The 13,049-nt window shown below is 44.4% G+C and overlaps 1 protein-coding gene across 1 annotated transcript; it reads right to left on the reverse strand.

Annotated features, from left to right (window-relative positions):
- Positions 1–1,329: 1,329 nt before the first annotated feature.
- Positions 1,330–12,715, reverse strand: LOC148775361 (short palate, lung and nasal epithelium carcinoma-associated protein 2A-like). The gene is made up of 7 exons (XM_088843630.1): positions 12,568–12,715; positions 10,811–10,943; positions 9,387–9,491; positions 6,095–6,247; positions 3,435–3,516; positions 2,348–2,411; positions 1,330–1,373 (listed from the first exon to the last, which is right to left on the reverse strand). Exons 1-7 carry the CDS (start codon positions 12,713–12,715, stop codon positions 1,330–1,332), a joined length of 729 nt encoding a protein of 242 aa, XP_088699756.1.
- Between the last annotated feature and the right edge of the window lie 334 nt (positions 12,716–13,049).

Below are 13,049 nucleotides of genomic sequence, written 5' to 3' on the forward strand. Positions count from 1 at the left end.
GCATGCATGTTGGGGAGGAAGAAGGGCCACAAAAGGACCTCAGCAGTCCTGGGTGGAAGAGACCAAGGCCAGGACAGCGGGACCTGCAGGGGCTGGGAGAGGTGGCTGAGTACTGGGAGACGGGACATCACCTCTCTGAGCAGGGGATCCCATAGCCATGGCTTTAAATACTAGTCCTGCCACTTGCTACCCTGTAACTTCTATATGTCACTTGTCCTCTATGAGCCTCAGTCTCCTCATCTGTACAATGGGGACAAGAGCAGAAGGGTGTTGTGAGGAGGTCATGAGGTCAGCTGTGCTGGGGAAGGCAGCCCTCCATCGTGGTGGTGCTGCAGTGGAAGCAGAGTGAGGCTGTCTCTACGATCCCTCAGGTCACTTTCTTGCCCATCCTGGGCCTCAGTGTTCCTGCTTGTAAGACAAGGAGGTGAGGGTGGATAATCCCCAAACTCCCTTCCAGCTTCAGATCCAGCTCTCTGCTTGCCTGGTTGCACATATCCCACATTCCCCAAATTCCCAGTGGAAAGAATACAATGGACCATGCAGAAGGTGCTGAAAAGGCTTTTTATTGCTGGGGGTGGAGGGTGATGAGCATAGGATGTCCTGATTGTGAGCACGAGTATCTGAGAGGTGTCCTTTGACTGGGCTCAGTTGTCATTCCTGGGGGATGGTGTTAGTACTGATTGTCCCAGAGGGAGACGGTACAGAGATCCAGTCATGTCCTGGAACCAATCTGGAAGGAGACCCTGGAGTGAGGCATGGACACCCCAGGACCCTTACCTGCCCCTGTGTGCAGCAGGCACAGCTCCTGGAGTACTTCCCCCCAAACCCTGCGAGCTCTGAGACTTGGGGGTGGGGGACTGGCACCTGTGATTTGGGGTCTTTCTCTGGCACCTGGCACTGACCCCTCCTCATCCCCTCACCCTCCCACCCCCTCACCTTAGCAAAATGGCCGATGTAAAAAGACTGATCAGGGCCCAGAAGAGCCAGGGTTCAGGGCTTAGTGTATGATCAGGATCAGGGATCAGACTGAGATGCGATCTGGTCTCTATTTGTGACCAGTGTCAGGGCTCAGTCAACTACTGGACTTAAAGCTCAGTCTGACTGTTCTGGGCTCAGTCAGGGAGCAGAATCAAGCACTATTCGCGTGTCTGATTAAGGGTCAGGAGTTGGTCTGTGACCGAGATCAGGGCTCAGTCTGCCACTAGAGAAAGAGGAGAAGCCAAGTTTGTTTCTGCTCCTCCACAGGCCCCTGGGTGGGGTCTCATCCTCTTTCAGCCCGGGGCCCTGGACCCAGCCCTCACCAGCGGGCGGGCATCCCAGCAGTTTTCCTCAAATGCTTTCATCAAGTTCCTCTTGGCTTTCCTGAGGTTCACCTGAAGGAACACAATTAGTAGCAGTTCTCAGTCTCCAGCACTGGAAAGTCGAATACAAATCAGTGACTGCCACCCTCCACCAGGTCAGACTTGACAGCCATGGGTCCACTTATGTGTCACTCCATCTCTCAACAAGTTCATCTGTGAAATGGATATCATGACACTACCCATCCCCTTCGGGTCATTCCAAGGATCCAATGAGATAGTATATAAGAAGTATATAGTATATAATTATAGTATAGACTTAGTATATACTATATATACTAAGTATAGCATAGTATACTTACATAGTATAGTATATACTTATTTATATAAGAAGCATAGAGCGATGGCCCAATGAACTAGGTCTGTGGCTATTTTCTAGAAGAACTGCCTCCAGGATCCTGATGCTTCACTCATCCCATTTCTGTTGCCCACCGCCCCAACAACCCCAGTCATGCCAGAGACCCAAGTCAAGCAAAGCTCTCGCGGGCTGGGGGTGAAACCACACTTCCTCATAAGAAGGGAAAGGGAAGGAGTGGTGTTTATCATCAATGCCTACTGGATAATAGTCCTTTCCTGTGTTTTCTTTAAATCCATTCATCAGCTAAGCCTTGTTTACAACCTCCTTTCACCTGGGAGGAACCCAAGGCTCAGAGAGGCGGAGCCAGTTGACCAGGACTGCACAGTTGCTAAGTAGCAGATCCAGGGTTTGAACCCAGATCTGGCCTGTCCTCTTTCTCACATCATTCTGGGCAGCAATTTCTGCCAGAGGGACAAAGGAGGGCAGCTGAAGCTCTCAAAGACCGCTAGAGACTCTCAGTCCGCAGGGACCCCTCCAACCGCACTCTCATGACTTGCTCGGGATGAAGGGTCCTCAGCGTCTCCAGGGTCCCCTGCCCAGACCTGCTGGTGCTGCAGGCATAGAGCAGCATACCAGCCCCTGTGAGGCTGCAGAGGGAGCCCCCTCGCTGCTTCCCCAGGCTGTGACTTACCGATGAGTTTCTTAACACACTCTGCATCCAGGCTTTCAAGGAGTTCACGGATTCGTGGGCACAGCTGAGGGTCACACAGAGCCAGTGAAAGAGAGACACACAGAGGGAAATGGAAAGAGGGAAGGAAAGAAAGAGGTGAGGAGGTGAGGAGAGACGGGAGAAGGAAGAGGCCTGGTTATTACCTGCTATGAGTGCCCTGCCCGCCACCCGCAGAGATGCTCACTACTTGGGGCCTCAGAACTTCTGACCGTTAGGATTCTAGAACAGTGGAAACCTAGAAGGCCCATATCTGAGATCCAGAGGACACTAGAACCCTAAAAACCTCAGAACATTAGAATCCCAGTGCCTTAAGTATCTAGACTGTAAGCATCCCAGATCCCTGTGCTCTTTGAAACCTTGTCCTTCGGACTCTGACATCTCAAGGGTCAAATGGGGCCCTGGGAACCACAGAGAAGTGTTTCTCACAATTTTGTGTGCATACAACTCCCCAAGGATCTTATTAAAATACATTAATGAACAGCAGATCTGGAATGGGACCTAAGGGTCTGCATTCTAAAAAATGCCCAAGGAAGGTCAGTGCTGCTGGTCTGACAACCATATAGCAGTGACCCTCCAGTTCAGTAAATCTCAGGGCCTCCTGGAGGATTAAAAAAAAAATAAGCCCAGATTGCAAGGCCCCTTCCAGAGTGACTAATTTAGAATCTTTGGAATTTAGGGCACATGGTACATATGGTTTTGTATATGATACATAAGAATCTGACCTATAGTATGTACAGATTTTGTATTTAAATCAATTAAATAAAGTTGTATTGAAATAAGAAAAATATTAGCTAAAAGGCCTATTGGCAGTCCATGGGTATGGCAAATGGTTCAAGTGTGGGACCCAGTGATTTCAGCTCATGTTGGGCTCCTCTTCTCCCCAGGCCAGGCTGAGTGACGTGGGGTGGGGCAGGGGGAGTAGCAACTGACAACTCAAATGGAAGTTGGCCCTTCAGAAAGGAAGGTGGCTAGAGAGTACAGCCCACCCATGGAGTGACACACCTGCCCCCACCAGGCCTGACTGCAGCCCCAGGAGTGGGGGACTCACCTCATCCTGCACTGCAGAGGACACCACCCTTCTCACAATGTCCACTCCAAAGTCCACAACATCGCTGAGCAGTCCAAAGCGTCTGGAGAAGAGAGGAAATTGACAAAGGTCAGGGAAGTTGGCAGAGCGGCCAAGAAGGAGCAGTGGGAAAGAGGGTGGAATACGGTGGAGCTCCTTGAAGTCAGGTGACTTGAGCCTCTCCCCAGGGGGATCAGCACGTAGAACCCCATGGTTGACCAGCAGCCCACCCCAGTAGCTCATGAGTGTCTCATCACAATCCTGAGACCTCTTCCATCCATCCACCCATTCTTCTATCCATCCATCCATCTAGCCATCCATTCATTTATTCGTCAGTACATGTTTATAGAACACCAACTATATGCTGGGAACCAAACCTGACTTAGGACACAGTGACGAGCAAAGCACAAGCAGCTCCTAATATGGTACCTAAATATTAGATTGGTTAAAATGTTCATTCAGAGCTTTCTGTAACATCTTATGGAAAAACCCAAATAAATGTTTTGGCTAGCCCCGCATTAAACAAGTTTTCCTAAGGCTTGCTCCTTCCCACTATCAGCTCTGAGCATACCTTTCACCACCCCAGGGCAGCCCTCCCTGACTGCCTGCCTAAGGAAGGACTCTGTATCAGTTTGTATCATAGCACTCTGTTAAGAGTGCTGCACTGCTCAGGGATCTTTGCCATCTGACATTTCCCGTGTGAGTTCTTTATTACTGGACTGAATGCTTGCCTGTCTGCCTTCCTCTCAAGAGCATAAGCTCCACGAGAGCAAGGTCCTTGCCTGCAGTCACCATAAATTCTCCAGCGCTCAGAAAGGCAGCTGCTTGGCATAGAACAGTTGCTCCACATGTTTCTGGCTGAAGGAGGAAATGAAGTAAACATACAACTAAATACGTAATGACAACTTATGATAGGTATTGAGAAGGGTGAGAGGAGATCTTCCAAGAGAGAAGAGGAGGAACCTTGTTTTAGACTCTGAAGGATGAGCTGTACAATAAGATGGAATGTGGGAAGGGTGTTCGAGACTAGGTTCCAGAGCATCCTGTGCACAGGCCTTGGGTGGAAGGAGTTTTTCTGAGACTCAGAGCAAACGCTAGTGTGTCTAGAGCAGAGTGGGCAAGGGGGAGAGCACAGTGATATGAGGGTGGACCCAGATCAGGCAGAGCCTCAGTGGCCCTGGGGAGAGCTTGAGACTCCACCCATGGTGGAGAGAAAAGCCCCACAAGGATTTGGAGCAGCAGAGTGGCATGCCATTTCACAGATATGCACACTGAGACCCAGAAGGCTGGATGATTTCCCTGGGGCTATAGGCTGGGCAGTGTCCAGCAAGTCTCAGGCATTTGGACTTATATTAGTCTTTCCAAGTGATGATAGGCTGCAGAGCCTATCTGTGGGTTTTGGGGGGTCCCTACGCAACCTGTGATCAGATCCCTTGTTGGAGCAGGATGGACTGACCTCTATTCATGGCTCAGCCTTGATACCTGCCAAGGCCAACCTGCCCCAGTCTTCAGCTTCCAGACCACTCCTCCTCTCCCAGCCAGGACCAGAGTCAGCCTTTTTCTCTCTACCATCTTCCCTGGGCAAAACCTGCTTATTCAACCACACAGTTTAAGATCTAGATTTCGTGGGTTACTGGAGATCAGTGACTTAAATGGAGAGAATTAATTTTTCAAGGTCTCATCTTGGGAATCTTCCATTGAGTGGAAGATGATTAGGGCACAATCTGATATCAGAACCTATAGCAGGTTCTTCTTATTCTTCTAGCCTTCTCCTAGCTAGAGGCAAGAAGGTAAACACTATATATTATTATTGTTATTATCATTATTATGATTTGAGGGACATTATATAATAAGAGAAACGTCAGTTCTTCAAGTAGATGCAACAATGCTAAATGTGCATGCATCAGAGCTTCAAAAACTATGAAGCAAAAACAAATAAAGCTGAAAGGTGAAATACACAAATTCACAGTTATGGTTTGAGTGGTCAACACTCCCATCTTAGTAATGGGAAGACCCAAGAGACAGAAAATAAGGATAGACATTACTATTATTGAAAGCTTAGTATGTGCTTGGCCAAATATTCTCTGAGTACGCTATGCATTTTCTCATTTGGTCAACTTAGTAGCCTATGGAAGAAGGCAATGGCACCCCACTCCAGTACTCTTGCCTGGAAAATCCCATGGACGGAGGAGCCTGGTAGGCTGCAGTCCATGGTGTCGTGAAGAATCAGACACGACTGAGCGCCTTCACTTTCACTTTTCACTTTCACACATTGGAGAAGGAAATGGCAACCCACTCCAGTGTTCTTGCCTGGAGAATCCCAGGGACGGGGGAGCCTGGTGGGCTTCCGTCTATGGGGTCACACAGAGTCGGACACGACTGAAGCGACTTCGCAGCAGCAGCAGCAGCCTATGAGTGATGTTACCAACCTTAGTTTAAAGATGTGATAGCTAAAGCTTCTATAGACTAAATTGATTACAAAGACCCAAGTGAGTGGCAAAGCTAGCTTGACTCCAGAGTCTGAACTCTTTTTTTTTTTTTTTTTACCATACTCTGCTCCCTCCCAGGTCAGGAATAGGGCTGAAATTACGGGTCTCCGCTCCTCTGGAACTCCTTGCTCTGCAGAGATGTGTGGGCCTCACCTGTGCCGCACTGTGAGGGAGATGCTTTCTGAGTTGTTGATGCATTCTCCCACGACCACCTTGGAGTCACCAGTCTCGGGATCAGTTTCAATGCTGACACTAGTTTGGAGGTTCACATTGAGGTCCAGGTCGACAATCTCACCCAACAGAGGCCTGCAGGGAATAAGATTCACAGTGACCAGAGGTGGAGAAGTCTCTTCACGTTGCCCACATGAGTCTCTCTCTCTAGATGGCCATTGCATGGGATGTCTATGGATACAGTCAATAATGTGTAAATTTTTTATGAAATCTACATTCTTACATTCAGTTCAGTTCAGTCGCTCAGTCGTGTCCGACTCTTTGCGACCCCATGAATCACAGCACGCCAGGCCTCCCTGTCCATCACCAACTCCCGGAGTTCACTCAAACTCACGTCCATAAGGTCGGTGATGCCATCCAGCCATCTCATTCTCTGTTGTCCCCTTCTCCTCCCGCCCCCAATCCTTCCCAGCATCAGAGTCTTTTCCAGTGAGTCAATTTTCTGGCCCCATGGGTTTGCCTTGTATGAAATTTTTATGCAGTAGCACACCAATAAATAAAATAAAAATAATAGTTAACATTTCTTGAGCACAAACTGTGTTAAGTATTTCACAAAAGTCTTTTACTTGAATTAAGCGATTTCATTTTGACAGCAGTACCTTGAGGGAAAAATACTATCATTATCTCTATTTTCAGAGTGAGGAAATGTTTGGTCTAGAGAGGTTACTTAACTATTCCAAGATCTCAAATCCAATGGATGATGAAATCGCAGTACAGTTAATTTATAAAGACTCTTCTACACATCTGCATTTTCTTCGTATTTAAAAAGTAATTATTATTGTTTTTTAAAATTTTTTTATTTTTTCAAAACAATTTTAGGAATCTTTACTTAAAAACAACCTTATCTTAAAATGTTGTAACTTTGGTTTACGAGCAGCAAGCAAAGTACAGAAGCAAAAATGCATTACAGGAGCATTAAGTTCTACATTAGGTCACAGCGTCTAATCTGAAATCACACCCATAATATCATTTTTCAGGATATCTGGGAAATAGTTATTTCCCAGGATGTCTGAACCGTAGCTACTCTATTTTGACTTTTAATTGTAAAAAAAGAACAAAAAAAATTTTTTTAATAGCCAAAGCAGATTTCACCATTAATGACGTCAGTGTTTTTCTAGGTATGAGAAGATGCAAGAATTGGAACTCATAAAACCTTTTTCTGAAAAGATCTAACTATCTGAAGGCCTGTTCTGCCAGTTTTTGTTTTTTTTTTTTCAGAGCACAGAGTGCCTCATTCCTGATTTTCACCCTGAACTTCTTTCAGGGGGTGTTGAAGGTCAGCAGCTTGCAATGGTCATGATGTAATCTTTGTAGAGGCAGCTGGCAAGTACCAACTTCCAGTCAGCAGGGTCCCTTCATAGCCACATATCTGACCATGTGACACCATTTCATGGCCATTGTGTCCTGTGGTGCTGGGAAGGCTCATTCCCAGGTCTAGGGAAGTGATGGGCCACTCAGTGTGCTAAAATTGGACCAGGCCTTGCAAGTAGCAAAAGTCTCTGGACCACTGTCTTACTAGCCTCCTGGTCCAGGAAAATATTTCCTCTTGTTGCTTTTTCCCATACCCAGAGTCACATTATTACAATTATTGATCTCATATGGAACTGTCAGTTCAGCATTATATCACAGGCTCAGTGAAACAAGTGACATAGAAAATAATATAGCCATAGCTAGCAGTTATTAGTAAAATAAGAATTATAAGTCAAGAACTTTCATTAGATAAAGCCTGGTATACCCCAAGTCACCTGACTTCATTCGTTAAATGATTATAGTCTGGTGTTAATCTCCTGGTTGTACATTATGGAGCATCCGACCTTTATTTGAAGATTGGTTACTGAGATAAGCCTTAGAAACTAACCTAGAGTGTCTTTTTTAATAACTTAATTAAATCTTTTAGCAGTATCACATAACAGGGAACTGTCTCAGCAGTGAGTCTTAGTAAACACTGCTGCTGCTGCTGCTGCTGAGTCACTTCAGTCGTGTCCGACTCTGTGTGACCCCTTAGACGGAAGCCCACCAGGCTCCCCCGTCCCTGGGATTCTCCAAGCAAGAACACTGGAGTGGGTTGCCATTTCCTTCTCCAATGTGTGAAAGTGAAAAGTGAAAGTGAAGTCGCTCAGTCGTGTCCGACCATTAGCGATCCCACGGACTGCAGCCTACCAGGCTCCTCCAGACATTAACAAAACTAGAAACTTAATTTAACAATTTACAAAACTTAATATTCTGTGATTTTTCATTATGGAGGCCCTGTAGCCAGGGAGGCTTTAACCCATCAAATAAAAAATGAGGTTTGTCAGGGAGCTGGGAAAAGCCAAGCAGCCATCTTGGATTTCCCATAGCCCTGACTCTGATTTCCAGCTATTGTTTTTAATTTTCCAATTTAGAAGCAGACTGTTGCCATGGTTTAAGGACATTAGGATGACACAAGTCTAACAGAGTTCTTGTATAAGCAGAATGAGCTTTTACATGTCTACAAACCCGACAATTGGATGAATTTCTAAAACTAGCATAGGATCAGGCCTATGGTAGAAAAGCATTTGATTTATATGCAGAGAGCTAAGAAGGCAAGAAAACATTATAAATGATCATACGAATCAGGTCCAGCATCTTGGGCAAGCTGTCTATCCTAAGATCTCAAATCCAATGAATGATGAAATCGCAGTACAGTTAATTTGTAAAGACTCTTCTACACATCTGCGTTTTCCTTTTTCTTCGTATTTAAAAAGTAATTAAAATACTTAGAAATTATTGTTTCTAATATAACTTATATCATTAATGAATGAATAAAATTCCTAATGCAATTATAGTTTCCATATAATGTTCGCATGCCTTTCATCACATACTGTCCACTACTATATGGCCATACTGGTGACTGCCATTTAAAGAGAATCTTGAGAGACAAAATGATGCTGGAGGAAACTTTGCCTAAGGGTTATAAATGTTCATGTCTTCTCAATTTTCAGCTATTATGATTAGATAAGTTTTATGATTTTGGAATTATATTTCATGGAGGAGTTTTTAAAAAAGAGATTTGGTTCTGGGCAGTGTTTCTTAGAACATGTTAAAGGTTAGGATTTGGGAGTTGCAAAGGCCTCCTTATTTTACAGATTGGGAGAGCAAGGCGGCAGGGTGGAAAAGTGCCTGATTCCAGACTGGAGACCTATCGGCCACACCTCACTGCCTCTCCCAACCCTCAGATTCGAAGGCTACTCACCGGTTTACGGTGACGTCAGCAGTGATGGGGATCTTCACGTCAGCGGTGTTTTCAGAAGTCGCTTCGAATGTGATATCCGGGACTTGGACATTCCTGATTCTCACCCTGTGTAAAAACCACAATTCACTCTTGTCACTCCTGAAAGCTGTTGCTTGTCTCTTCTCTATGCCAGCTTTGTGCTGAGTTTTGAGCCTCATGGACTTTGCCTGCTTTGGTCTTCACGAGAGCCCTGCTCAGGGGTTGGATTCTCTCCACTGGGTGGCATGGCAGACTTGAGGATCAGACGGCTGTGATTTCCTCAAGACGCCAAGGGTGAATATGTACCAGAGCCAGTATTTGTTTTTTGGGTTTTGTTTTTAGTTGAAGTATAGTTGCTTTCCAATGTTGTGTTAGTTTCAGGTGGACAGCAGAGTGATTCAGGTAGAGATATGTATATTTATAGAGGTATCTTTATTTCAGATTCTTCTACCTTATAGGTTATTACAGAACATTGAGTATAGTTCCCTGTGTTATATAGCAGATCCTTGTTAGTTGTTTTGTGTGTGTGCACGCATATATCTATATCTATATCTATCTATCTATCTATATATATATAGTGTGTGTCTATGTTCATGCCTGGAGTAGGAGATGGCAGCCCATTCCAGTATTCTTGCCTGCACAATCCCATGGACAGAGAAGCCTGGCGGGCTATGGTCCATAGGGTCGTAAGGAGTTGGACATGACTGAAGCAGCTTAGCATATGTTAACGCGAAACGCCTAATTTCTCACCCACATTGCTTTCTCTTCAGGTAACCATGAGTTTGCTTTTTATGTGCACAAGTCTGTTTTGTATAAATTCTTTTGGATCATGTTTTAGATTCCATATATAAGTGGTATCATATGGTATTTGTTTTTCCTCTGACTGACTTACTTCATTTAGTATGACAATCTCTATCCCCATCCTTTCATTACTGCAGACAGCATTAATTAATTCTTTTTCTGCAGAGTGAGAATTTGAACCCAGAATTGCCTGACTCCCAGACGTTATGTGTGGAGCCACCTACATGGTGTGAATTCTCATTTTCTCTCTCCTGAGGCCATTCAGACTTTTATACTCAGCTATATTCAGAGAAGAAAAGTCTTATTCCTTAGAAAAGGGACTTTAGGCATCAGCAAGCAGATAGAGGTGAGGGAGAAGAGAACCTTCATCCTGACTCTGAAATCACAGTATCGGAGGGTCCAGACCCATGAGATGCCTGGACAGGCCCTGTAGCGCTGACTCTAATTTTCCCAGGCTCTGGTAGAGCTGGCCTCAGACCCCTTCTGCTCTGCAAGAACACACAAGGTTTATTCATCTTTCTTTCTTTTATATTAAACTTACCTCCCCAAAGAGACATGTTCTCTTTTCTGGGAACAAAGATCTCCAACATGAAGCATCAACTCACCCTGTAAGCCTGTTCACTACTTGAAAAATTCTAGAAATGAGTCGTTCCAACAAATTCTCAGTGTGCTGGGTCTCCTGTACAACCTCTTCCGAACACCTGGATTCCAATTCAGTCTTCAAATTCTGAAAGACAGCTGCAAAAGCAATCTCCGTTTAGTGTAGTGCACAACTGAAGAAGCAGCTCCTAGGCACCAGGCACTAATGAGACTACTTGCCTAGGTTATTTCATCTTATAACACCTCCACAAAGTAGATATTGCTACTACCTGCACTTTCAGATGAGGAAATAAAGGATCAAAAGATTGAGAAATGGGCCAAAGTCACACAGCTAGGAGACCTTGTTCCTAGTATGCTGCCTTCATGCTAATATATGTTCATCATTTCAACAAAGCAATTAACCCACTGAGCAGGCAATAGATACTGACTGCACATCAGCTTCTAGTAGTGAAGATTAAGGAGATGCTCATACAAACAGAATAAACAGAATAAAATAAGAAATGGAAAATGTAGAATCAAAGAAGAAATATGGCTTCAAATTATTAAAGTGGCAAGTAGGAGCCCTGGATAACAGGCCTAGAAAGCAGTGATTCATTCAGGAGCAAGAAGACAGAGAGTCCTAACAGAGGGTGTTTCAGAGAAAAGAGGGATTTGGCAGGGCAGATGTAGAATGGCACATCTGAAAAGAGTTCAGAATCTATGCGTAGAAAAGAACTCAAATGAGAAACAGGAAGGCAACAACTAGCTGAGAAACACACACACAAAAGGCTACAGGAAAAGGTATGTAATCAGACTACTCCAGTTTGGCTCTGCAATGGACAATAGCTACCTAATTAAAATGATGGAAACAGAGATGGAAACTCCGTCTGGTCCTATAGATAATCCAGACACTTCTGCTCTGAGCTCAGTTTTATCAGCACTGAAACTGGAAAGTGGGTCCCTCCTGTATCTTTGACATTTGCCCAAGCCCTGGCAAGGTTTGAAAGGCAGTCATATACAGAAATTAGTTTCTCCTATGAAGACTATTTCTCAGGGTGCTGGTAATGTTTCCAGAAATTGAAAAGAAGGCCAAATTCTTTCAAGAAATCAGAATTACAAGGACGTATGATTAACTAGAAAGGTAGGTAATTTTAAAGTTACCTAGGCTAGGTAGGAATTCTATTCCAATTAGTTAATACAAAGTACTAAGAAAATTGAATGGCCCAGAAAAGGATATGCTGCAAATATAAATAAACTATTTAAGTTAAATATGTAAGTGACTAATAAATATGAAAAATATGAGTGAATCCTTTAATAATTAGGGAAAAGCAAAGTGACATGATTTATAACCTTTCATCTGTGAGACTGGCAAAAAATTCAGTTGTCCACAACAGTGCTGTTAGGGAAGTGGAAAAAAGGTAATCTCATAGAGTATTGGAGAAAATGTTAGCATAGGGTATTATTTGTCAATATCTATTGTAATTTAAAATATGTATACTTTTGAACTTTTGAAATGTCACTTTGAGGAATTTATCCTAAGAATCTATTAGCAAAGTTTACCATGCTATAAGATGTAAAGTGATATGCAGTGAAGTGTTGCTTGTTTCTAGAAAAATAATAAACAATGACCAATTAGTCATTATTTCCAAATAAACAGGAACCAATTAGTCAGCTGTCTTAGTAAGCAACCCATAAAGAGAGCCCCTGCTGCGGCTTCTGCTAATACAGGCACAGTCTTTAGCAGGAAGCTCCCAAGCGCCACTGGCCATTGTTGTTGACTCACTTTCAAGTGTATCGTCAAAGGCATCAAGTCCTCTCTCAAGACCAGAATTCGGCTTCCTCAGAACATTCTTGCCAAGATTGTCAAGAAGAGATGCTGAGGTCCCAGCAAGCAGGCCGCACAAGAGAACAAGTTTCCAAAGCTGAAACATCTTGTCCTGACACCTGGACAGTCATGGGAGGAACAGGAGTGAGAATTACCCACAGGGAAATGGCATCGTGGATGAGCAGCTAAGACTCTGACACTCAGCAGACTTTGAAGATAGACATGGCTATCTCGTCTCTTACAGCCCAGGTCAGAAAGCTAGAGCGACTTGCCCGGAGGGAAACAACCAGTGAAAGTAGGAGACACTATTTGAAAAGTCATACTTGACTCCCGGTCAGTGCTCTTTGCTAGGGGTCCTTTGCACTCGCTGGCTTCTCTGCCTGGAACATTTCCCTCTTCTTTTCATTTTTCCTGAGTCACTTCCTACCGACTCCAAATTC

The sequence above is a fragment of the Moschus berezovskii genome, chromosome 15 (assembly GCF_049115385.1).
Source record: "Moschus berezovskii isolate FMDL1 chromosome 15, NW_MosBer_1.0, whole genome shotgun sequence".
NCBI lineage: Eukaryota > Metazoa > Chordata > Mammalia > Artiodactyla > Moschidae > Moschus > Moschus berezovskii.

Bases quoted from the DNA above. Each gene is read 5' to 3' on its own strand.
- LOC148775361 (XM_088843630.1), bottom strand. From the start codon at position 12,715: ATGTTTCAGCTTTGGAAACTTGTTCTCTTGTGCGGCCTGCTTGCTGGG. The intron at 6,248-9,386 runs GTGAGTAGCCTT...TATTCCCTGCAG, and splicing joins GCTGACGTCACCGTAAACCG to GCCTCTGTTGGGTGAGATTG. The intron at 3,517-6,094 runs GTGAGGCCCACA...TCTCTTCTCCAG, and splicing joins TCCCTCACAGTGCGGCACAG to ACGCTTTGGACTGCTCAGCG.